The 27305-nt window shown below is 33.8% G+C and overlaps 1 protein-coding gene across 2 annotated transcripts in view; it reads left to right on the top strand.

Moving 5' to 3' along the window:
- grik2 (glutamate receptor, ionotropic, kainate 2) overlaps positions 1-27305 on the top strand; it is a 277175-nt gene that overhangs the window by 134829 nt on the left and 115041 nt on the right. For both annotated transcript variants that reach the window (XM_031902289.1, XM_018094319.2), the window contains 3 exons: positions 4821-5002; positions 11518-11571; positions 14660-14833. In XM_031902289.1, coding sequence (XP_031758149.1) covers positions 4821-5002; positions 11518-11571; positions 14660-14833 — 410 coding nt within the window. The remainder of the gene's footprint in view (positions 1-4820; positions 5003-11517; positions 11572-14659; positions 14834-27305) is intronic.

Here is a 27305-nt window from a genome sequence, read left to right as displayed (position 1 = left end):
ATGGGACTTAAAAATGTGTGTAAATATTTATTGGTGTTAAACCAACATTTTAGTCTAACCGAGAGGAGCTTTCTCAAACTTAAAAAGGTAGTAGTGAAAGAAATTGTAGCCAAAAATCCATATCATGTGGATATGTTTTGTTTGTGAGTGCACTACCACCATATACTCACTACATGTTATATTGGGACAATGGCTGTTGCCATCTTGCACTCTTGCATTGGCTAGTGACTGTCAGTAATTATTTGAGTAATTTGCATATCTTTTTACAGTCCCTTAATGATACAGTAATTATATGCCATCTACAATAACCAAGCATACAAACTGTATTTTCAAACTAATTTTACTCTATTACTAATATTCAATGTTATATTCCCATTTAGGTTTTTTAATGTTCCCAACACTTTTCAAGATTCAATTTTTAATATTGTTTGAAAGAAAGTTGACCCCAGAGTGAAAATTAGTATAAATGGCTAAAACACTGTAATGGTATTTTGTACTACTACTGTAGTATTAGAACCATGTTATATTTACTTGTTATTACTTAACTAATGGAAGCGTATTATATGTTATAAGGCAATATAAACATTCCATGTTGTTTTATTGTTCTTAATTGAAATAATTATTTATAATTTCAGATTAATCATAATTTCAGAGCATTATATTTAAACTGAAAGAATTGAATTCCTACTGTACATAAATGAACCTTTAAAGATGACAATTTTTCCACAATCATATACCTTGAAATGTCTATTCTCACAGCCCATTAAGCTTCAGGCAAAAAAGAGGGAACGTAGCTGTAAAGTAGCATGTAGCTCTACTTTGTCACAGAAGCACATTACAAAAGAAAACTAAAGGTGTTTCTGAACAGCAAAATACTTCTATTTTTACTGCCAAATAGCTTAGACTATTTATTTTGTTTCCATGTATACAGCCAAAAAATAATAAAGTATCCTAATTGGATGTTATATTTTTCTTTTGCAACATAACAACATGGTGAAATTTATGAACATCTGCCTCATGTTGGTTTAACACCAATCATAAAAATGTAGAATAAACTGTATTTATTAGGTGCAAATACAGTATATGCACATTTCCAAAATTCATTTTGTAGCACTAACGTTTGTATATTTGAAAATGAAAATAATTCATGTAAACATGCACTACTAATTTGTTTTCTTACTGAAAAGCATTATATGCAAAATGTGGCAAAATACTGTGGCTGATTTACTGTGGGATCTATTATTTGAGGTGCTTGGGAACTGGAGGTTTTCAGATTAGTAGTCTTTCAGAAATGTGGAACACCAAATTCTTAGATAGTTTTGAAGTGGGATTGCTCTATTAACAATGGATAAAACTGGGCAGTAAACTATAGCAGTCAATTAGTTTTTTCAGCCAACTACAGGTAGAAAAATGTTTAAAGTTTTAAAAAATGAGCCCCTCATTACAGAGAGTAAGCAAATCCCTTAGATCACAATGAGAAATGGCTTTGCTGTATTTCTGCCCTTTCTGAATAATAATTGTCCAGATAACAATATCTATCATATAGACACCATTAATATACCGACTTGCAATCTCAGAACTTCTCAGCTCCAAAGAGTTGTATTGGGGGTCAGAAAGTAGCCCATAAAATGTATTTCTTGCTATGTAGTGTTTCAAGCATGTCCTATTTGGTTGGTACTGTCATGCCTGCTTAGGGAACAGAATAGGTAATAAATGAACCCCCACTTTATATTTGTTTCTGCTAAATCCTATGTATTATACAGAGGTAGAGGACACCTTAACACAACCGCTACCTGTGTAAATATATATCAGAAATGGTTTAATTTTATATGTGCATTTTGTTCATCACACGTTGCTTGACAGTTCATCCAAAATGAACTGAGTAAGTTTAGGGAATATAGGGTTATCTGAACCTTTAAAGGAGACATATCATATAAAAATTAAAAATGTTCCAGTTAGTTCTCCTCTAAATATAGAAGGATTGTGCTTAAAAAAGTTGTATTTATGACTGATTTATTGTGAAATTCAACCAAAACCCCACTAGTTCCACCCATCTGTTCCACTTCCTACTTGCTGAATTCTCTGGATGTGCAGGGGAGCTGGCGGCTCTCAGTACAGGCACCAATAGGAACCAATAAGCAGCTAGCCTGACCTGATAGGGAACTGAAGCCTGCCTTTGCTTGTGTGAGGCTGTGATTGGCTATCCCCTTCCTACTGTGCTTCTGTCAGGGACTGTTAGGACACGCCCACCCTTCATTTGAAACACAGACAGAGAATGGATATGGCCATTTTTACAGATAGGATTAATGTTTAGTTTATGGTGAAATCATCACCATATATGATTCATAACTGCATACAAAATTTAGGGTTTTTTTTCCATTTATCCAATATGTCTCCTTTAAAAAGTTATACTTAGACAACTAGAATAAAGCAGGGGAAATAAGGGATGCAAATTGTCACTTATTGTAGTCTACTTGTGATAAACAAAAGGGTAAGTAAACACTTATCTCCTTTCATGTTCGTGCTTTTGTAAATGTGCCCCTTATTGTTGTGCCTGGACCTGGGGCCAAAAGTCTTATTGTTGTGCCTAGACCTGTAGCCATTGCATTGGCCCAGGTGCAGGCAAACAAAGTGGGATTTGGTGTGAAAACTCACATATTCAGTTTCTCCCTAAATTCTGCTTTATAGGCCCAACGGCTCCAGGTGCAGGTATAACATATATAATCCACCCCGTGTGACATCAGCCTTATTTATGCTGAGTATTTGTCACTGTAGTCATTACGTTGTTGACTTAAAGTATACATGTATACACATTAATAATGTGTTTAAGAACTGGCATATTACTGCAGTTCATTCTAGTGCAGTACTGGTGGACAGGTAATAAATACACTGGGGTTCAAATTTTAATTGAGCCTGCAGACAGTTCAGTTGGTATTACTAATTCAGTTGGTGCATAGGTAGACATCTCCTTTGTAGACCTATCATTTTTAAATAGGCAAATTAATTAGTCGTTGTTGCCACATTACTCTCCCCTTTTGACACATGGTACCTGTGGTTATGCTTTTACTCACTGTTATGCTTTAAATATTGAAAATAAAAGTTATGTTTTAAAGTTCTGAATCTGGAATACAGTGCACACCACCTGACAACTTGATTACATTTGGGTAGTTGGTGCAGGTATTTAGTCTAAAGCCCTTCACTCCTCTGCTCCTCACTTCATTTCTTCACTGGTCTCCCTGCATGTTCCTGGTCGTCTCCTCCGCTCCTCTCAGAGCCTCCGTCTTTTTACACCATCCACACCCACTGCGCTCTCTCGTGTTAATCCTTTCTATCTCGCTGCTCCTTACCTCTGGAACTCTATCCCTGAATCCCTCCATAGGGAAAACTCACCCACTCTCTTTAAGAAAAACCTCAGCTGTTACCTTCTGGAGCACTAAAACATTATTTTGCCCAGTCCTGCGCTTAAGCCCAAATGCCAATACCTGGTGCACTCTTACCTTCCAATTTGTGCCTGTATGTTACCCAACCACTGAAATTGTAAGCTCTACGGGGCAGGGACCTCCTTCCCACTGTGTCTCATACCACATGGCACTAATATATATATTTATTGTATTTATTTATTATATCACTTGTCCTCCCTGTGTGTAATTTTGTATTCTGTAAGATTGTACAGCGCTGAGTACCCTTGTGGCACTTTATAAATAAAGTTATACATACATACATACATGTATTAGAACTAAGAGAGACACATTGCTGAGAGGGGGATAGTAAAAATAACTTGATTATAAAACTGTACAAGAAATTTTGAATTGGCTACATTTAAAAAAAATATATATTATTTTCATGAGACAAAGCTTGTATTACATTTTCAGATTCCCTTTAAACCCAGTGCTCACCTCTATCTACATGCATACATTAGTACATTGACATCTATTGGACCAGGTTAAGAGGTGTTAAACAAATCTCAGTTTTTCTAAATCACATAGTCACTCCATACCTTCATTATTTGTTTGGTTTACATGGCCCTAAAAAGCCTTATACACATTATACTACAAGGCACTTAATCATAGGTTGTGATAAAGTACCTTACAGCACAAAATGTGTAAGGCTTTTTAAGGACATGTAAACCAAATAAAGATAACCTGCATTTTTTGTAATTTGGCAGAATAACTTCTGAAAGCTTTTACATGCAAGGTATAGTTCTCTTATTCCCACAGCTTTACAAAATGTATGATTGTTTATCTTGGATTAAGGGATTTTGTTTCTTGTTGTCTTGGAAGAGCTATCTCACTGCAGAGTGGGTTTAGTGTGCCAAAACCTTTTGGGTCACTATTTTGGATGTTTTCAAAGTGGTCCCTCTCCTTTATTTGCTAGGTAGAATCGATTAAAGTGAAGTAATACTCTCTCTGGATTATTTTAATAGCTATAGTCTATGTGACATTGTCTTCAGTGTTCAGTCAAATAATATAAGTAAAAAATGAATAAAATAAACCTAAAAAAATAACTTGTTTATATTGATTTTAGCTTTGTAAAGTTTATTACGATTATAATATAATTTAGATATGTAAAAATACAGAAGAAGAAGTAACATGGGAATCAATAATGTGAGATATCCTGCCTAAATGCAGGTAGGATTCTGCACCAGTTTAATAGACCTAATTGGAAATAATGTAAACAAGAAATGTTTATGTGAAGTAAAAGTCTAGGAGGAATATTCCCCCTTTGAGATTAACAGTAATCTCTTCTTAAAAGGATTAATGCATATTAGAATGAAAGAAAAATATGTTCACTTCATATTTCTTTTTTTCTCTTTTTTACAGGCCTTATCCGTCTACAAGAGCTAATAAAGGCTCCATCTCGGTACAATTTAAGACTTAAAATCCGTCAACTGCCAATTGACACAAAAGATGCCAAGCCACTACTGAAAGAGATGAAGAGAGGCAAAGAGTTTCATGTCATTTTTGACTGCAGCCATGATATGGCAGCAGGCATATTAAAACAGGTATTACATATGTTTATGATGCAGGCATACCTTCAGTTGTCTCAATAGTGCTCTTAAGTATCCCCATATTTCACCTGTTCAGAGGATCAGAAGCCAAACAGGAAGAAAAAATGCTGAGCTGTGTAAAGAAATTTCCCATAATACCTCACTCCTGCACCGAGACTTAGACCAAGTGTACATGCTCAGTTTGTAAGACTATAATATGAGTCTTTTGACAAAGAAGTCAGTGCAGCGTTTCTGCGAGTGCTTATGGCTGTATTTACATAGACCTTTCTGAAAAAGCTTACTTAGTTTTTACCTTTCTTTCTCCTTTAATACATTAAAACTCATCCAAGCATATTTATCAATGAGTGAAATTTTGAACTAACCATTTGATAAAAACGCTTCTAAAAACCCCATAGGAATGAATTGAATGTGAGTTAGTTTTTATATATTAAGCAGTGATGAGCGCATTCTTTCACCAGGCATGGATTTGCAGCAACATTTCCATTTTGCCATTGGCAAATCTTTTTGGGAAACTGCTGCAAAAATTCATTGCAACAAAAATTTGGCGAGTGAGAAAAAAGTTGAGTCAAAAAAGTTTTGGTTGCATAAAAAAAGTCACTAGTATTAAGCTCTAAACACATATTTTGATAAATCTGCCCCTAAGTCTCACTTCCCTGTAAAGTAGATCATCCTAGCTACTTTCTCCTCAGCTTTACAGAACTACCTTTTTTTGCTGCACAGTACAGGAAGAAAAAAAAAACCCATCCCACATAAACCCCTGTATTAACTTACATAGGAATGAAATAAATTAACCAAGGCAGCAAGGTAATCAAGGAAAGATGAATGGACAGCAGGGATAGTATAGCAGAGGAAGCATTGTTGCAGGCAACAAGTAGCTCCAAAGAAATGGTTCAAATGTAAAGGTCCCCACGAAGCCAAAAAATTATTTTATACTGTAAAAAAAAAAAATGGCGCATGCATCATAGTTTTGCCGCGTGCAACAAAAAAAACGATGTGCATGACAATTAGGGTTTTGCTAATGTTTTCACCGTTTCTTTTCAAAGTTTAGCTTATTTTTCAGCTAAGCAAAATGAGACAGATTCGCTCATCACTAGTAATAGATTTCCAGGGTTTCTGTGTCCATGCAAAATTAAAAGGTTTCCCTGCTGAAGTATAGGAATGAAATGTAATAGTCCTTGAAAATAAGCTCCTGGAGACATAAAAATGGCTCTTTTTGGCATAAAACAACAAAATTCTAAGTATAGTACATTAAAAACTTTAACATACCAAGATGGAAAAAATTGATTAAGAAATAGCAAACACTGCACAAAACACATATTGCATTTATCCTTTTACAATAACCTGATGGAAAATCTCTCTTAAAATGTTAATTTACATGTGTTGTTTGCTTATCCTTTGTGCTCAGCTTTACTTGCTTGTAAAATCTTTTATATTTTAGTGCTGATTTGTGACACTGTGTACATTTTCCTGCGAAATTAAACTCCATGGACTCTAGATTTATATTTACATTATAGTAGTATTTAAAATCCACAGATATATTGTAAATAACTAAAATTATTTACTCACAAAAATACTCAGCTTGTTGTTGAAAAGTATTGCTTTAAGCCCTCTATTCTAGTTTATTTATGATGTTATTAATATTGCAGCAACTTGGCAGCAGGCAGCCTGTTATTTAACTTTATTGTCAGCTGAAAGAACTTGTCAGTGGCAAAAACACTGTAAATGACTATATACACAGTTTTATGTATAAGTGCTTAATGTATAGTTAATATTTTAGAGTTGATGTTTTCAAAGCATTTATACCTTGACAAAATGCAGTCATTTTTATAGTTTTGTCCATAATATCTATGCCTTATTGTTTTCCGGCGTACTAGATTTGCCCTCAGACATGACAAGTTACTAGATATAGATATAGGCAGGCAGTGGCTTACTGGGTTGTAACATTGTTACCGCATCAATTTAAAAGAAAAGTCAGAACTATGTGATAAATATATGAAATCCTCAATGCCACATTTAACCATTCTAGCACTATAAATTATACTTTTATATTTTTTATGACTTATTTGTAAACAAACACTAATCCTGTATCTCACTTTTGGAAACAAAACACTAAAAGAAGCCAGGGGTCCCAACCAGAAGAAAGTGCACGCACAAGAAGGGACTTGAGTTACATTCACTGCACAGGATGCAGAGAAAGGATTATGATTATTAAAAGCCATACAATATTAATTTAAAGTAGGCATGGACTATACTTTTTTAGCCTACATTACATAGTTATATAAGGTTCAAAAAAGACCATCAAGTTCAACACTTTCAAGTAAACCCACATGAACCCATTCTGACCTATCTATACACTCACATACATAATCCCATACTGACCTTTCTATACACTCACGTACAGACCCATACTGACCTATCTATCCACTCACATACAGACCCATACTGACCTATCTATACACTCACATACATACTCCCATACTGACCTATCTATACACTCACATACATAATCCCATACTGACCTATCTATACACTCACATACATACTCCCATACTGACCTATCTATACACTCACATACAGACCCATTCTGACCTATCTATCCACTCACATACAGACCCATACTGACCTATCTATACACTCACATACAGACCCATTCTGACCTATCTATCCACTCACATACAGACCCATACTGACCTATCTATACACTCACATACAGACCCACACTGACCTATCTATCCACTCACATACATAATCCCATACTGACCTATCTATACACTCACATACAGACCCATACTGACCTATCTATCCACTCACATACAGACCCATACTGACCTATCTATACACTCACATACATACACCCATACTGACCTATCTATACACTCACATACAGACCCATACTGACCTATCTATCCACTCACATACAGACCCATACTGACCTATCTATACACTCACATACATACTCCCATACTGACCTATCTATACACTCACATACATAATCCCATACTGACCTATCTATACACTCACATACATACTCCCATACTGACCTATCTATACACTCACATACAGACCCATTCTGACCTATCTATCCACTCACATACAGACCCATACTGACCTATCTATACACTCACATACAGACCCACACTGACCTATCTATCCACTCACATACATAATCCCATACTGACCTATCTATACACTCACATACAGACCCATACTGACCTATCTATACACTCACATACATACACCCATACTGACCTATCTATACACTCACATACATACACCCATACTGACCTATCTATACACTCACATACAGACCCATACTGACCTATCTATCCACTCACATACATACTCCCATACTGACCTATCTATACACTCACATACAGACCCATACTGACCTATCTATACACTCACATACAGACCCATACTGACCTATCTATACACTCACATACATACTCCCATACTGACCTATCTATACACTCACATACATAATCCCATACTGACCTATCTATACACTCACATACATACTCCCATACTGACCTATCTATACACTCACATACAGACCCATTCTGACCTATCTATCCACTCACATACAGACCCATACTGACCTATCTATCCACTCACATACATAATCCCATACTGACCTATCTATACACTCACATACATACACCCATACTGACCTATCTATACACTCACATACAGACCCATGCTGACCTATCTATACACTCACATACAGACCCATACTGACCTATCTATCCACTCACATACAGACCCATACTGACTTATCTATACACTCACATATAGACCCATACTGACCTATCTATACACTCAAATACAGAGCCATACTGACCTTTCTATACACTCACATACAGACCCATACTGACCTATCTATCCACTCACATACATAAATCCATACTGACTTATCTATACACTCACATACAGACCCATACTGACCTATCTATACACTCACATACAGACCCATATTGACCTATCTATACACTCACATACATAAATCCATACTGACTTATCTATACACTCACATACAGACCCATACTGACTTATCTACACATTCACATACAGACCCATACTGACCTATCCATACACTCACATACAAACCCATACTGACCTATCTATACACTCACATACAGACCCATACTGACCTATCTATCCACTCACATACAGACCCATACTGACCTATCTATACACTCACATACAGACCCATACTGACCTATCTATACACTCACATACAGACCCATACTGACCTATCTATCCACTCACATACAGACCCATACTGACCTATCTATACACTCACATACATAAATCCATACTGACCTATCTATACACTCACATACAGACCTATACTGACTTATCTACACTCTCACATACAGACCCATACTGACTTATCGATACACTCACATACATATACCCATACTGACCTACAGTATCTACACTCTCACATACAGACCCATATTGACCTATCTATCCACTCACATACAGACCCATACTGACCTATCTATCCACTCACATACAGACCCATACTGACCTATCTATCCACTCACATACAGACCCATACTGACCTATCTATACACTCACATACAGACCCATACTGACCTATCTATACACTCACATACAGACCCATACTGACCTATCTATCCACTCACATACAGACCCATACTGACCTATCTATACACTCACATACAGACCCATACTGACCTATCTATACACTCACATACAGACCCATACTGACCTATCTATCCACTCACATACAGACCCATACTGACCTATCTATCCACTCACATACAGACCCATACTGACCTATCTATCCACTCACATACAGACCCATACTGACCTATCTATCCACTCACATACAGACCCATACTGACCTATCTATACACTCACATACAGACCCATACTGACCTATCTATACACTCACATACAGACCCATACTGACCTATCTATCCACTCACATACAGACCCATACTGACCTATCTATACACTCACATACATGCAATGTATTTTACAAGATTGTAATGCATTGGTTAATTTTGCCTGCATGGAAATGACATAACTATTATTATATAAACTTAAACTGTACAATAAAATTAAATTCTCATCTTTATAAGAGCAAGGTATTTTAATATTATTTTTGCTTTGTTTGACTCATGGACCTAATAAACATAACAATAATTTTTTGCATATAATGGAAGCCATGCACAATTATAAACAATATATAATGTTTTTAATGCCAGATTTTGTACTCCTGTTTAAATAGATCACTTTGACACAATGTGATATTTATCAATTTACCTCATGTTATGAGAGCACTACAGCATAGGAACTGTGTTTCTGCCTGTCAGTGTATAACAAACAGCTGCTATAGCTTGATGAATAGTGACAGATAGGTGAGGAACAGTATAGGTCAAACCTAGCAATTTCAAGGATTTTCTCTTGAGAAATAATTCTAGTTTGTTTCTAGTTTGTATCTTAAAGTAACTTCTGAGAAGACTCAAAGTGTAAAGTATTTAATGGCAATATTCAATATGCCTACTTGTGAACTTTATGTTTTAAAAGAATTGTTATATTGTAAGAAACAATGTTTATTTATATCTTATTGTGTTTACAAAACATTCCTTCTGTACAATTGATATTTTTATTTGCAAGTTTGATTGGAAGCTAGAATATTGACTAACTTGCTGAAATAAACCTTAAAAATTATCCATGGATATTAAAAACATCCCTTTTATTATTATGTATATCTGTTTCTTTTTCTAAAGGAGAAGATTTAAAATTAGTACAGTTGAGACATATTAGGGTGCACTCTTTCCTTGAATCCCTAACCATTTTTTCCATATCAAATTTCAGTATGAATGCAACAAGAATGCAACTAAGATGCAGATGTTGTAAAAGGTGGATTATGAATCTTCAGATATTACAGCATAGTCATTAATGCTTGTAACTTATTCTGTAATGGAAATCTAACATTGTTCTCCAGCCCTATTTTGACACTGATACTTCAGATAACGTTAGACACCTAAAGCATAGTGATTAAAGGACCATGTAGAAAACAGATAAAGAAAAAAACAATAAAAAAAGAAAAAACTATAAACAACATTTCTTAAAGGCATCTGTGTGACTAGAGAGACAGTACTGAAAAGCTTTAAAATAAGGTCAAAGCACAGGAAGCCAAATCTTTGTACAGTAGCTCTGTATAAAGACAACATTTTTTTGTTTTGTGTTTTTCATGTAACGATAGTAAAAGTGCTGGCCTTGTAGTAATGCAACAGGGCTATTAATTAATCATTATAATGACCACAGATTGTTGACTTCACTTCCCTTATTTTCCAGCTCTCAACATTCTGTAACATCCTATAACATTTTAATAATCTGCAGTGGTCTTTACAAATAATATTGAGTATGATACATGTTATTATATATAATTGCACAAGGTTCTTTATATAATTACAAAAGAAAACAAAGAGCTTATTTGACAAGTAACTTGTTATTTCTTTCTTTAACAGGCATTAGCAATGGGTATGATGACAGAATATTATCATTATATTTTCACAACTCTGGTAAGTCAGCTTTGTATACTATAGTAAAAAATTGGGAAATGTGATAGTAAACTAACATTTTAAACATGCTCACATTTAGGAATCTAAAAGGTTTGCAAACACGATAAAAATATTACATCTAATCAGGTAAGCTTGTCACATCTCACAGTGAATTAGTGATTTAACCTGCTTTTCTAGAAACACAAATGTGGTCATTACAATTGATCCAATTCATTCAGAATTCATGTTTGTATAAGAATTACTAATGATCATAATAGAATGATAGGAATCAATTGTTCCATAAAGATCATTCAAAAATATTCCTGTATTGTTTCCACTTTTCTCACAATAGCCCCTTTAACTTCAGCTTATGTCATTGAACATGAAATTATAGTTGATTGCTCTTTCCATGCAGATCACTTTGTCTTTTTTAGTGAACAGTAGATGTTTTCTGGTTTTATACAGAACACATCTATTATTATTCTGTCTTTAATTTAGATCTTATCATTATTCTCCCATTTCCTAGAACTCTATTGTAGCATTCTCTACTCCAAACCATCATTAATTTTGGCTATGGACTTCTCCCTTTTTAAACTGCAGAGTGTATCAATTTCTAGTACTTTCTTATGATAATGTATGATAATTAAACCTATTCTTACCTTTAGACTGCATTCTCTAAAAGCTAGTTTATTTAAATAATACTATGCTACTCTCTTTATAATAGTCATTACTGTTGCTTAATTTATTCCCATAGGTTTATCATTTTTATATTAGTTGGATGTAAGTTGCTGACTGTGGATCTAAATAGCTGACTGTATTTTTTTTTGCACCGTCAATGTTTATATATTAATAAATGTAGTATAATTAATGTAAATAAGCAGTTGTCTTTTGTGTAGAAAGGTTTTCCCACTTCAATGTTTACACTAAATTACATGTATTTTAGATTACAATCTGTGCATTTTTATTTTGTGTATGTTTATTACATATGGGTACTGCTATCATACCTGGAGAAGCCTTTCAGTTTCAGTGATAGCAGATTGTCAAAACAAAAACAACATACTTGTAAGTGCTGAGTGTCAAAAGTAACCCCTGACCTATCATCTATGAAGGTTTAATTACACTTATAGAGTTAAGGGAATGATAGTGAGAAGGCAAGCTGCAATATGTCATAGATAAATGACACACTGTCTGGCTTGAAAACTTTTCAGAAGCCTTTAGGCACTTAAATAATGCTGTCCCATATTGTTTAACATGTCATGGAGGCACCCACATTTAAAAAACAAAAACAAACAAAATTTTTTTTAAATAAGATATACTTAGATATAAGTAGATATAACTATTGATATGGTAAAACTATCCATATAACAATAGATTTATTTATTCTAATTTATAGAACGGCAATATATATAATGGCTTAAAATTATTATGCCCTTTTTAAAAATGCCAATGGCATTATTAGAATTTCTCTGCTGGAAAAAACACATTTTTTGTGCTGGCAAAAGACACAGAAAAATTGCCCAATCACTCTAATGCATTTAGCTGATTTAATCTTTTTTATTTTTTGTGTGTGTGTGAAGCAAAATGGACCAGTTTCACTTATCACTAATACTGACAAACAAATTCAGTTATTCAGACAAAGAAGCCATTATCTTAAATAGAACCCACATAGTTTTCAGTGAAAATTCATTCTCATTGCTCAAATCACCATGCTTCTAATTTATCTTATGTAAAAACATTGATGCTGATGGGTTATATATATCAGTCACTAAACTAAAATCTAGTTTCTAGTGAGAACGTTAATGCAATTTACTACAGCTCTAGAACCAAATGCAATTCCATTTAATGGCTGAGTGGCAATTGTAAAGTAATTGGAATATCTACAATGTATATTTCAGCTACTGTGGTTAAAATGTTTTATTCAAAAATATATATCAGTTGTGTAGGAGGTCTTCATAAAGATTAAGAGAGGATAAGAAACTTGGAGCAACTGGGTGAAGAAGAAAATTTGTGAAGAGCTTAAAACTACATAATACTTTGATTAAAATAAGTGCCCCCAAAACCATATCCAAGTAGGACAGTTGCACGACACATTGCATATCTGAAAAAGGAAATGCTTACAAAGAGGTTATATGATTAATGAGAAATATTTTCATTATATCATTGGGGGTTACATATAGGGGCAGATTCACTAATGTACGAATCTGAATCATGAAATCTGATCATTTCTGATGATCGCAAATGTCACAAATGTCATTTGAATATGAAAATTTCGTACTTACGATCTGAAAGTTCCTAAATTTTCATATTGAAATGATCGTTCAACTTTCTGACTTTGAACCTTCAATGCATGCTTTTGGAAGCCTCCCATAGGACTCAATGGCACTCTGCAGCTCCAACCTGGCCAAAGGAAAGTCACGATACTGAAGCTTGAATGAATTACAAAACTTTCATACGCGTTGTGACAAATATAATTTTGTTGCACAAATTGACAAAATTAACGAAAACATTGTAGAAAATACACAAAAGTTCTAAACTTTAGAAAAAAATACAAATGTTTTTGTAATTGGACCTGTTGTACTTTAATGAATGTGCCCCATAATGTACCATTAGTTAACACTGTGATATCATCAGACACATTTAAAATGTTGTTGTTCCCTTTTTTGATTAGTGTATCATTACGAAAAAATGCATTCGGACGCCTTCGGACCATTCGTGGATTAGTAAATCTCCCCCCTAGTGTGCTGACACTGTCAATAAATGCACTGCAGTTTTAAAATGCTGCCTGAAGCTGTTTGATTCTGTCTTTGCTTTTGATCCTATGATACACTGTTGGGGTGGTTCACAGACACCTGGAATCCAAAGCTGTATACTTTTGATTTTGTGCTGAATCATAACCCAAAAACCTTTTGCCTAATGGACCTACAGTATATGTTAACTCTTGCATACCTTTTACTACCAAAATAAAGTACTGTAGCTAATAAACAGTTCCTTGTCATCAATTTTAACACATTTTATTTGTTGTGAAATACACAAATATCACTAAGGGTTTTTAAATGATGGTCTATTAATATATGAAGCAAAAATATACTAAAACAACCTTTTCTTTTAGGATCTGTTTGCTTTGGATGTTGAGCCATACAGATATAGTGGTGTTAACATGACTGGATTCCGAATCTTGAACATTGAGAACAGCCAAGTGTTATCTATTATAGAAAAATGGTCTATGGAAAGGTTGCAAGCACCCCCTAAGCCAGATTCTGGATTGCTGGATGGATTCATGACGGTAAGGTTTTGAAATTTAAACAAAGTAGGCATTATAACATTAATATCATACTTGAAGATTAAATCATTTTATGAAAGTAAAAAGAACATATTAAAATGTAAATGAAGTGTTGATAGTAGCTATTAGAATTTTATAATTAAGCTACACTCCAGTTTTCATTACAACAAACCCCTTTATGTGAAAAAGTTAAAAGTCAGATTAAAAACGTTTTTTTATATCTTAAATTTTAAATATGTGATAATCCCCTTCAAGTCCAGAATCTGTCCCTATTAATATATTAATAAATTCATATTGAAGTGTATGAGGTCATAAGAACATTACACACAAATTGTATTCAGGGTGCGTGTACAATATATTTTAGCGACTACTTTCTTTTATGTAATTTGAAAACATGAAACGAGCCCAACCTTTTTTGATAAGGAAGTAGTGAAGATGTTACCTGCATTGGGGATGATTGGCAAATTAAAAAATAAAATACAGAGTGCTTTTGTATTTATTCCTTAATCTAATAAAAGTTAATTTCAAGAGATTTTACTAGTCCTTCAAATAACACAGTGATCCCCAACCAGTGGCTCATGAGAAACATGTTGCTCCCCAACCCCTTGGATGTTGCTCCCAGTGACCTCAAAGTAGGTGCTCGTTTTTGAATTTCTGGTAAGGAGGTAAGTTTTGGTAGCATAAAAACCAAGTATAATGCCAAACAGAGCCTTCTGTAGGCTGCCAGTCCACATAGGGGCTATTAAGTAATCAATTATAGCTCTTATTGGCACCCCCAGGAACCTTTTTCTTGCTTATGTTGCTCCCAAACACTTCTTCCATTTAAATGTGGCTCACGGGTATAAAAGGTGGGGAACCCTAAAATAACACCTCCCTTTCAAATTGTTTAGCATAAAAACAATTCTATATTCTATATTATGATGGCTTTTCAGAATTGTAGTAATTGAAAAGATTTGGATACACAAAAAACATCATTCTAGGAGTAGTATACAATAGTGAATACAAATAAGTGTAGAATTTAATTACACATTCAGCTCAAACATTGGAAGGTGAAAGACCTCCCTTTTATTTTCCTTTTCATTGTAGTGAATAGAATTCACATGCATCATGCTGAACTACAATGAATCATTAAAGCCTTCTCTGTCTTGCACATAGGCCTCGTGCATAGTTGATTAGATGCTACGCATTACTGACCAGGGTAAACTTTGGTGTTCTACCAAAGAAAACTGTACTTAAAGCTAATGGTGCGGTGATCAGCCACATCATAACCCCACCCCTGACATCATAACCATGTCCACAAAAGGACATCCACCCTGCACATGACATAATCTGCCCTCCACTCCAGAGCTACAAAAGGTTGTAACCCTACATAATACCTATTCAAAATGCAGCTTTTCCTGGTCTATTAAATGAACAGAAACATCAATTTGTAGCTACAGGTAGGTATTAATAGACTAAATGACATATTTGAAATTGTTACTACCTTAGTCCTAAATATATTTAAAGGGGCAAGTAATGTATGTATGTATGTATGTATATCTTTATTTATAAAGCGCTACTTATGTACGCAGCGCTGTACAGTAGAATACATTAATACAAACAGGGTGTTAATAAGATAATAGATAAATACAAAGTATAATAATAAATACAGATAAATACAGCAGCAATAAGTTAAGAGTCGAGGACACAAGAGGAAGGAAGTCCCTGCCCCGTAGAGCTTACAATCTATATGGGAGGGGTAACTAACAGACACAAATAGGCAAATATAAGTGCTGTAGGTCACAGTGGGTGACATTACAATATAAGTACCAGTTCCCAGATCAGGTGCTGTGCGAGTGCTCCAAAAGGTAGTCTTTAACCTTAATAAAAAAAATCACTAATGTATGTGCAATGCAAACATATTTCCTCTTTGTGAATAAATCTTTTTTGTGCATATATAATATACATTTTGTTAACCCATATCACTTCATCCACAAGATTTTGCCAATGCACAATGTTAATAGAAGTTATTACTGCAATACCATCATTTATACCTAAAAAAAAAAATGGATACCACTTTCAAGGGGGTCTAAAAAAAAACTGTACTTTATCTGATCTGTATATACAATCTAAAATGTAATAAACTGTGTAGTGATCACTAGAACATTGCATATATGATTTTTTTTTTATATAATTTTCTTAATTTGACTATGATTTTTATTGCATTCTGGCCATTGTGTTCTTATATATGTTGTTTTTTGCTTTAAACAACCCATTATATTTTTGGACATTTGAATTACTTTGACATACAAACTGGAAGACAGTGTTTACTTTAACTTACAAGACAGAAAAGTAATATATACAATATACATTTTTACTTAAATGACACTGCATTACTTCTCAACAGGAATCCTAGAAAACCAAGTAGTACTGGAGCAAAATAATTATTATTGGGATTAGTACAAACTCATCTGTCATTTTATTATCTAGCAGTACATGAAAATTATGCCTTTGCTTTAGCTGAAGTAATAAATACCAAAGAAACTGGATTCATTGATGGGCTCATATGGCTCAGTTAACTCATTTAATTGGTCCCTAAAGCAGTAGATAGAGTTTAAGCATTTATCAAGGCAACACTGAACTATTGCTCTGCTTTTAAAAATTTGTATGTGCAGGTTGATGATACAAATGACTGACCAAGATAATTGGTATAATTTTCAACCCGACTGTCAACAGTCTTTTCTGTGTCTGTAATTGCATTTAATGTAGGTTCTTTGTGCTGTGTGTTCTCTAGTTTAGCTATCAACATGAGATTAGAGGTGGTTCTTGTAATGACACAAAGCACTTGTCTTTTTAATTTTTTTTCTAAACCCATCATTTGTACTTAATAGCTCTCATCAATGGAAGGAAAAACAATCTCTGTTAATATTCCTTGCTTCTTCAGACTGCAATGTCTTTTTTATGTTAACTTGTTTACTTTCAAGATCTGTATAACATCTATATAAAATGTTAACATTTATTTAAGATGTCACCCCTTGTCTTCATTGTGTCTGTGCAGAACACTTGAAGTGTTGCTGATTATATCTGCAGAAAATAGTGGCACTTTGTTCAAAGTTGGAATTATAAATAAATTATATATAACATTATATAAATTATTTAAATATGAATTGAGATTCATATATCCATTTTTAGCGTGCATATATTTTACACTATATATAAGTTTGTTTCGATTCTATTGAAAAACAAGCTTCAATTGTTTGCTAAGGAATTTTAAAAGGAAAGATGCCAGGATGAGTAGTGAAACATCTTAAATGATTACTTAACAAGTCTAGTTACTTTAGATTTATTTATACTAGATATACCATGACCTGCCCTGGATGAATGAAAATCTTCATAGTCATAAAGATGCCAGTATTTATTTACATGTATTTCATCACAAGAATTTTAGCAACTTTTTTTTTAAGGAGCTTTTCCTCATGAAATATTTTTTTAAATATCTGAAAATGTTTTTGTCATAAATCTTTATAGTCAGTTGGCTAAGATTGACATTAAACATGGATAAATAGTAATGGGCAGATTTATTAAAACTCTTAACAGTTCTCAGTTTTTTCCATTTAATTTCCACAAATGTCTGACATTCACTAAACTGAAAAAGTCTGTGCAGGAAAAAGTCACAAAAATTCTCAGAATCCAAAAACCTCTTTCTTAGCAAAGAAGGATCCTCCAAGGGAAGGGACATCTGCTATTGACATCTACATAATCTCAGCATGTTTTAGCTGGCTTCAGACAAGTGTTAGTATATGGTACCCTTAGTATTTTAGGGTTAATCAAAACAGTATGAAAATTATTGCTTTTATGATCCTCTTGATGCGGTTAAACATTTTTATTTGCATAATAATTTCTATTAATTTAATTTCACCAACAGAAATAATGAGAACATTATTATCATAAATTATCATAAATTGCGCTGTTAGTAAATGGATGGCAAGTCTTTATAGAGTTCATATATTTATATATTTAGGACTGCCCTCTCTGGTCTAACTTCAGATCCCATATATAGTTAACAGTTCTTTCCCACTGATTTTGGTAGAGTTAATGTAAGTGGAGTTTTTTAATAACAGCACTCTTAAATATAAAACACTTCCAGAGGGTTTGAAAAGTTTAATACAACAGTCAACCACTTTGCGCATAGTGAATTGGTAAAAAAACATCTATTTACACCAGCAGAAGATTTTCAGATGCACATCAGATATTGATTGGTTTACTACATCATTCTGTTTCAGGCATCTTATCTTTTTTGTTGCTTTGGGTTAATATACCTCGGCAAACTTTGCACCTTTAAGTACATACAAGGGCATACGTTTTTTCTAGTGGTTATGGAAAAATAATATTTGAAAAGTGAAACAAAATATATCAAAGGGGGAGATTCGTGCTTGGTGTTAGGAGAAGGTTAGGAGAAGAGTCCAAGATACTGTATTTTGAAGAAATAGGTTAAGATCTTCATTGTGCTTTGTGACACAAATGAAGTAAAAATGTCAAACTAATGATATTAGTGTTTCATTACTATGGCAATATGTGCAATAGTTGATACTCTTGGACTTCAAAAAGCCTACCTTAACCCAAAATCTGAATGTCAATTGCAAAAGTGCTCAGAGGGCCTTTCTAAGTTAGTTTACAGTATAACATACATTATTTTTTGGATTTAGGACTCCTTTTAATACCATTAAAAGGAAAAGCTGGCACAGGTAAATACTTACATGCTGAAGTATAACAAAAAAATATATTTTACTGTGAACACATTGTAAAATGAAATAATAAAAAACAATGATAGCACTTATACATTTTACAGATGTAGTAAAGGGATTAATACTGTCTGAAGACAATGTACAGAACCAGTACTATTAACCATCATGCTTAAATTCTGTAAAGTGATAGAAGAACTAAAGAGTCCAGAGAATGTTAGTAATAGAAGCTAAGGTCATTTTACAGCAGCAAGATCACATACTGAAAATACTATTAAATAGAAAGTAGCAAAGAAATGCATAGCTTTTGCAAAAAAAGCTAAAATTGGGAAATAAAATTGGATTTAGGCCATAACTACTGCAGCCTAAAATATTCTCCTCTTTAATGCCTCATCCGCTTACATACCTATTAATCTTCGAAGCTGCACTGTGCCTCAAGTCAAAGCTTTGTATGCATAATTAGTATGAACTAACAAGTGCTACTGCTTAATTAGCATAAAGTTTTCCTTACTAATTGCTTTTTGCCTTCATTTGATTTAGTTATCTACTTTAATCATATGTGGATTAGGATACAGTTGCTCTATTTTAAGCAATAATCCTGTACTTTGATGTTCCCATTAAACCAAGGTGCAATTAAACTATAGTTCTGTCCTAAATTTTTGCAATAAACAACAAAACTTTGTGCATAAATATATACTGTGAAACCATATGCCTTTACCTAGGGTAAAATCTAGTCAAATGCAAAATTAACCAAAACATGGATTTAAAAAAAGGTTGTGACATGTTAGGCAAGCAGGTTTCTTATGCAGAGAAGAGAGGGTTACAGAAATGCAAAAAAAAAAAAAAAAATTCATTATTGCCTTTAATTATTTACTCAAAAATATATCAATAAGGTGCTTATCTTCATATCACATCAAAAATAAAGAACAGTCTCTCTCATAGATGAGATTGTAGTTTTCCAGACTACCCCAGGGCTTTTTCCAAACTCTAGACCACAGTAAGGTTAACACCCTGTTACTTCCAGTTCAAAGATAACTTCTTTTTATCAGTCGGGCCATATAGCCTACTTCCAGGTCAGCTGCACTTTTCCAAAAATTGCCTTTTTGTCTAGGCAGAGGCCCTTTGGCACTCACTCTCATGCTCAGCCCTTTGCTTCTCCATCTCTCAATATCAGACACTCTTTTTATCTCAGGCTCCACGGGCCCCTGGCAAAAAAAAAAAAAATTTGCTCATCACTATCACCTAGTGATCATGAGTGTTCATGCATGCTGATCATATCATCTCCACAGTAATTCTTATTTCTATGTGAGGTTCTTTTTTACATTTTGTTCTGAAACTTTTCTGTTAAGAATATAAGGATAATGGCAAAAGGATTTCTAACGGTATTAAGTAAAATATTTCACCAGGTATGGATTTAGACACCCCAAAATGCTTAAAGATCGCAAAGTATTTTACAGCGTAAACACCCATAGACATCAGAAGCAGTGGGACTGTTTTCTGTTGAAAGGCAATATCAGTGTTATCTGGTTGGTGGGCTCCAAGTTACCTTGGCAACCAGGCAGTGGTTTAGGATTTTTTTTTTAACTAGAACAATCATAAAACAGAATATTTAAAGTATAGATCTATAATAAATATTCTTCATTATTGGCATTGCTGAACATACCACCCATATCAACTTGTCTACTTTTCTCCTTATATGTCAGATTTGTCAATTTTTTTTAGATAGGTGCTAAATATGTATTTTTTTTTCAATTTTTGGTAAACCTGCAATTGATACATAATATTCTTCTAAATCCTATTTTTATGCATGAAAACATTTTAACTGCTGTTACACCACCTTTATAACAATGAAAAGTGTATCATGTTTGTTATGTAATTTTTTCCATTACTGATTTGCCTGAATTGAATTAATTGCTGTGAGGACATGATAATGAGAAGTAAGAAGCAATGAAAAAAGCCGATCTTATAATAATTATGAACAAAAGAAAATCTACCCAGAGAAAAGAAAGTTGCATTGTGAATATGTTTTGTGTTATTGATTTTTAGTACATTTCCACATTTGTCACTCATTTACAAAAATATATATATAATTTCTTGTTTCCACAATACAAAAGAAACAAATTATGGTTTATATATTGGATTTTAATGAAATACATTTTATATAGTGATATGATTTTTTTTAACAAAAGCAAAGACAAAAAATAAGTTATTCTGTCGATTTAAATGAAAAAATATTTGTGTTATGATTTGAATAGGATCATGATACAATACATGCAGACCATTTTGGTTTATAGCTAAAATGCATAAAAATATACTAATGTTTGCATATGTTATAGGTTATTTTACATTCAAAATGTGTAAGGACTGTGAAAGCTTAATTTTAATTTAACAGAGAAATGCTGTTTCTTATTAGACCATAACATGCCATTAAGCAGTAAGCTTTATGAATCATAATCAGGGGAGACTGCTTGAATGTGCTTTAATACTAATTTATTCATGACTTACCAAATTCTTTTGTGAGGCAGAATTGAAGTCAGGAACTTTTGAATAAAGATTTTCTTGTAAGATTGGTCCAATCAAGGTACCATTAGTAACAGTTCAAAGGTTAACAGACAGGCTGAGATCATCAAATATCAATCCAGTGCACATTGCATAGTAACAGCTACTTAAGTCAGAGGCATTACATTCATGATCTCTTGAATCATAGCCCCACAAATCCTGATCCTAATAAGCCCTAAAGTATTTACTTAATATAGCTATATTTGACAAATATTGGTCCACCCTGTTTTATATATTTATTATTACAAAAAGCTTTCTGGCCATACTATACTGTTGCGAAACATGGTCAAGTTGAGCTACATAAGGCTGTAATAATTTAGCCTCTTCCTAATGCTGAGCCAAAACTTTTATTGACTTTGCATATGAAAACAATATTACCTGGAGACCTGCTTATTTGTAACAATAAATAATAATAAAAATAGAGATATGTGTTGAACTAACCAACATTATATGAGTAAATATACCAGATCTTCTCTATTAAAATCATGTCCTCTGATGAAACACTCCTGAGTTCCACACAATCCCAAAGCAATGTCAGAACTATTAATCAGGGGCACTGTTTTTTTATAGATAGCAAGGCATCGCCAAAAACAATGGTTAGCATTTGATAGAGTGGTGTAATTCCATTGAGCTCTGGAAATTTATGTCTAATATATGATTTTGGTAGATGCCGGAGAACACTACCTGCCTGTATGGTATTGATGGTATTGCTTACTAGTAAATTTGGTGTAGGAGGAATAATGGTCTGAGGTTGATTTTGACTAACCCTTGGTTCTAGTGAAAACAATTCCAAACACTATAGGATACAATAACAATTACATGCTTACTACTTTATTTCAGCAGTTTGGAGCAGGTTGTGTTTTACCTGTCTGTACAAAATTAGTTTAAGTGGCATAACTTGACCAGCCTGCACAGAGCACAGAGAACTGTAGAAGAACCCCTGCAAACTAGACCTGATTGCATATTATCAGTGCGCAGGCACACTAATGCCCTTAAAGGTCAATGGAAGAACAAAGTTTTAACATCTACTACATAGACTTCCAAGAACAATAGAGGCTGTTATCACAGCAAATGTAGGAATAACTTCATATTAATATGCTTGGTTCAGAATAAAATCTTAGATGGGCAGGTGTTAAAATACTTATGATTGTTTGTTTATTTAAAGGTTTATATGTGTGCCAAAAGGAAACAAACAAAGTTGAAAATACAGAAAGCTTCTACCATTAGACTCCCAAAGCAGTCACCATCTCCACAGGAGTCTAATTGGCACTTTCTAACACTTGAAATAGGGAGAAGGAAATGCCTAACAAGCACAGACAACATATTTACTGTACTATTTGTTAGCATATTATTTATCAATTTCTGTGTATTTCCAATACCAGTGGGATAATACCCTGTGGGAAAGAAAGACAGTTGTCAAGTAAGCAAGGATTAAATAATGAAACCTTTAACAAGATACAATGGGATAACATAAGTCATTTGAATATTGTGGCCAGTTAGAGGCAAATATGGGAGTCCCATGCTGGGGAAGCATGCATTTTAGCTGAAAATTCTTATGAAGAGGTGATTGAACATTATGACATGAATAGCTGTGCTAAATGCATGAAAATGTTCTGCCAGAAAATGAGAAGATTAAGGCTCCTCTACCAGATAACGGCTCACTGGAGGAATGTAATAGTAGTGAAGTAAAATCTGAAAACAGATGATTTCCCATTTAATAGTCCATTGACTTTCCTCTTAGAGTCATCGCCTTTACTGTGATGGAAATGCTCTTTATTTTCATTTCACAATCAAGCTCAAGCTGTTTCAATATGGCCCTGGATGGTATTTTGTTTTCTTTTAGGGAAGGGGGAAAAAGATTTATTCATTAAACTTTGTTTTCTTGTTTTAGTAAGCTATCTTCAGGATTTTGACCTCATCATTTTAAACCACTGGTAATACCCAGAGCTGAATAAATAAACACACTCTGAAGATTAATCCAGTGAAACATACACAGTATTAGTAATAACATGCTTTTCTATGTTATTGTATGTTAAAAGGTTTTAAAAAAATATACACAAAAATTGTATACATGCTGCATACAATAAATACAGGGCTAGATATTGGTTTATTAAAAGCTGGTGGCTCCACAGTTATTTAAGCATGAGCATACCATTATATTAAGATTGATGCCAAAAAAATTATGGGAAGTTCTGGCTGGTTGCCATTTTGGCTATCATGGTAAGAGTAAAGGACTCTTGATAAAATAAGGCTAATAAATTGTGCCACACTTGCTGATGTTTCATGAAGAATGGTACTGTAACTAAGCTGATCTAGGATCATCCTCATCTGTGGACAAATACACCTGCTCCTCCCTGTGTTTGTTTAACATACAATAATAGATCTGATGCCTAAATGGGAGATGTTATCCTTCCCTAAAACTACTGTAACTCTTTTGAATCCCTAGCTACCCAGAGTAGGTTTCCCAAACTTAATTACAGAAGTAAATGATTCTAGATTGAAAATTATCCCTACAATTCTACATCATTTTTCTCATTGAGGTTTAAGGAAAACATAAAGCCTAGCAACACCCTTTCCCAAAGCACACATACCCAAAATGCAGTAAATGGTTAACTTTAATAATATGCTGCAAAATGCTAGTAGTTGTCCTGTAGCAAAATGTTGGTGCCCCAATGTACAACGTGTATTTGAAATATTAATCATTACTAAGTTTTTTGGAAATTGAATCGAATTGTTTTAATTTCCCAAGTTTTAATGCTGATTGGCTAGGTGTATTTTATATTTTAATTGTGCTACCTACATGATTATCAATATTTCCTTACTAATTAAACATACATTTATTGTTAGGTTTAAGTTATGACAACTAAGTAATGCCAATCAGCTGTCAGAGTGTAATGTAGTTCTAATCTATAAAGGCATAGAAAGCAAATAGTAAAGATCCTGTTCATTTTAGTGCACAAAAGTGTCAAACAGAACTGCTTTAAAAAAAAAATGTTTTGTCTGACTACTCCTTATTAGCAGAAGGCAATTAAATGTATTAACCGTCCATGTTTTGCATGCTCTTTCAACCATGGAATACCAAAGATGTGTATCTTATAATTAGTATTTCCCATTCTCCCCTATTGTCCAGCAAAGGAATGCTGTGCAGTTCTGGCAGCTCATCTACACTGTTGGCCTCTGTTCCTTTGACTGCAGATGTCTAATTGCAAGCGAACATTTTATTTTTAATGACTCATTATAGTAGACAGAAGCCAGTAGATTTATAATATGCATCTGTCTTCATGGTTTTACATTGATTTACGTTTGTTTTTTATTACATAACCAGATTACTCTTTTTAAAAAATAATCCATTTGCATACTTTTGATTATAAAAAGTCAATTAATGTTTTCCTGTGTTTTTTACGAATAATAAATCCCAGCATCCAGTGGAACTGATAACAATGTCCAAAGATTTGTTCTTAGTATAGTTCCTAGCATAGTGTATAATTTTCTGTTGTTTTAGATTAAAGTCTTCATTTTCATTTTTTTCCTCACAAAAAATGAAATAAAATTATCAGTAGCAGTAGACTGATTTAGATAGATATAACGGTATGTTGCTCTCTGAAGGAATATGTAAAACCTTCTTAGCAGTGCTTCAGCACCCATATGTTTCTGGTCTTTTAGAATGGTTTGATTTAAGTACAGCCTTCTTCTTTTTAATTTAACTTGTGGGAGTTTGGTCTCTAAGGGGCACATTTTATTAGACAGTGAAATGCCTAGTTAATTTAGTTTATTAGTTATAGTATAAGGCACCTCTTTTAATTCAGTAAGTCTTAGGAATAAATCCTTGTGACCATAGAGAGAAATCATTCACCCTATAGACACAGCTGTGTATTTTTACTTTTGACTGAATCCATTTAGTACTATCTATACATATATTGATAGTGACTCTGTAAGAGTACTGGTTCACAAGAAGATTTATTGCACATGGCAAATCTACATTACTGCAGGTGACAAATCTGAAAATGCCTTCCCCTTACCTAAACTTCACATCATGCAAGTAAAACACTATACTCTCACAACCTGCTTAAAAATACCTTCTTTTGCATTTTCAGGTGATTACAATGGATTGCCTCAAGTAATCTGTTTTACTTGCAGCTCCCCAAAGGTTAGGCAAGGGAAAGGCATTTTCAGGAGATTTGTCTACCCCCCAGTGGTTCAGTTATAGCATTATATTATAAGCATTATATAAACCCTTGAACTGTAATGTCAATATGTTTAATGAAAAGATCCCCGTGTATCACTAGTATGGATGATTTTCAATAGACAATCCTTTTGTATGCCTAATTAAATTTAGAAAACCATGGTCCAACAGAGTAAAGGTGGCCATACACAGGCAGATTTTAGCTGTCAATCTGGCCCCTTTAGTCCAAGTCCGCAGTTTATGTGCAAACTGGCTTAACCACATGATATATGGCCAAAAATCAGACAGATATTGATCTTGAAGGTTTAAAAATATCCTTGAAACATGAACCGTATCAGCTTGTTTATTTGGTCCTCTACCCATAAGGCCATTTCTTGGTGACTCAATGCACAGAATGTCTTAATGTCCTCATATATTGGTAATAGGTGAGTGCAGAGGATCTTGTTGTTGTCTATATGTTTTCAGGGAATTACAATGATTCAATTTTGGTATGTTGCTCTCTGAAGGAATATGAAAACCCTTCTTGGCAGTGCTTCAGCACCCATATGTTGCTGGTCTTTTAGAATGGTTTGATGTGAGTACGGCCTTCTTTTTAATTTTAGCTTGTGGGAATTTGGTCTCTAAGGGGCACATTTTATTAGACAGGGAAATGCCTAGTTAATTTAGTTTATTAGTTATAGTATAAGGCACCTCTTTTAATTCTTGTTGTTGTCTATATGTTTTCAGGGAATTACAATGATTCAATTTTGGGCTTTGGACCACTTTAAATTTTAAAGATCACATTAAGTATTTTCTAAATTGGAATTTCAGTGTATTTTCAACTTTAATTATATTGGAGGCCCACTATACTCTTATGTGTACAGGAGAATTAAATGTGATAGCAAAGATATATGGCCACACCATGTTAAGAAATCAGAAAACCCAGGAAGTTGAAGAAATGAAGAGTAAAAATTATGATGCTGTTCTGGATACACATGAATTACATAATACCATGCCCCTTGATGGTCAGGAC

This window comes from Xenopus tropicalis, chromosome 5, assembly GCF_000004195.4.
Source record: "Xenopus tropicalis strain Nigerian chromosome 5, UCB_Xtro_10.0, whole genome shotgun sequence".
NCBI lineage: Eukaryota > Metazoa > Chordata > Amphibia > Anura > Pipidae > Xenopus > Xenopus tropicalis.
Note: the sequence above shows the minus strand (reverse complement) of the source record. Positions and strands in the feature narration are given on the sequence as shown.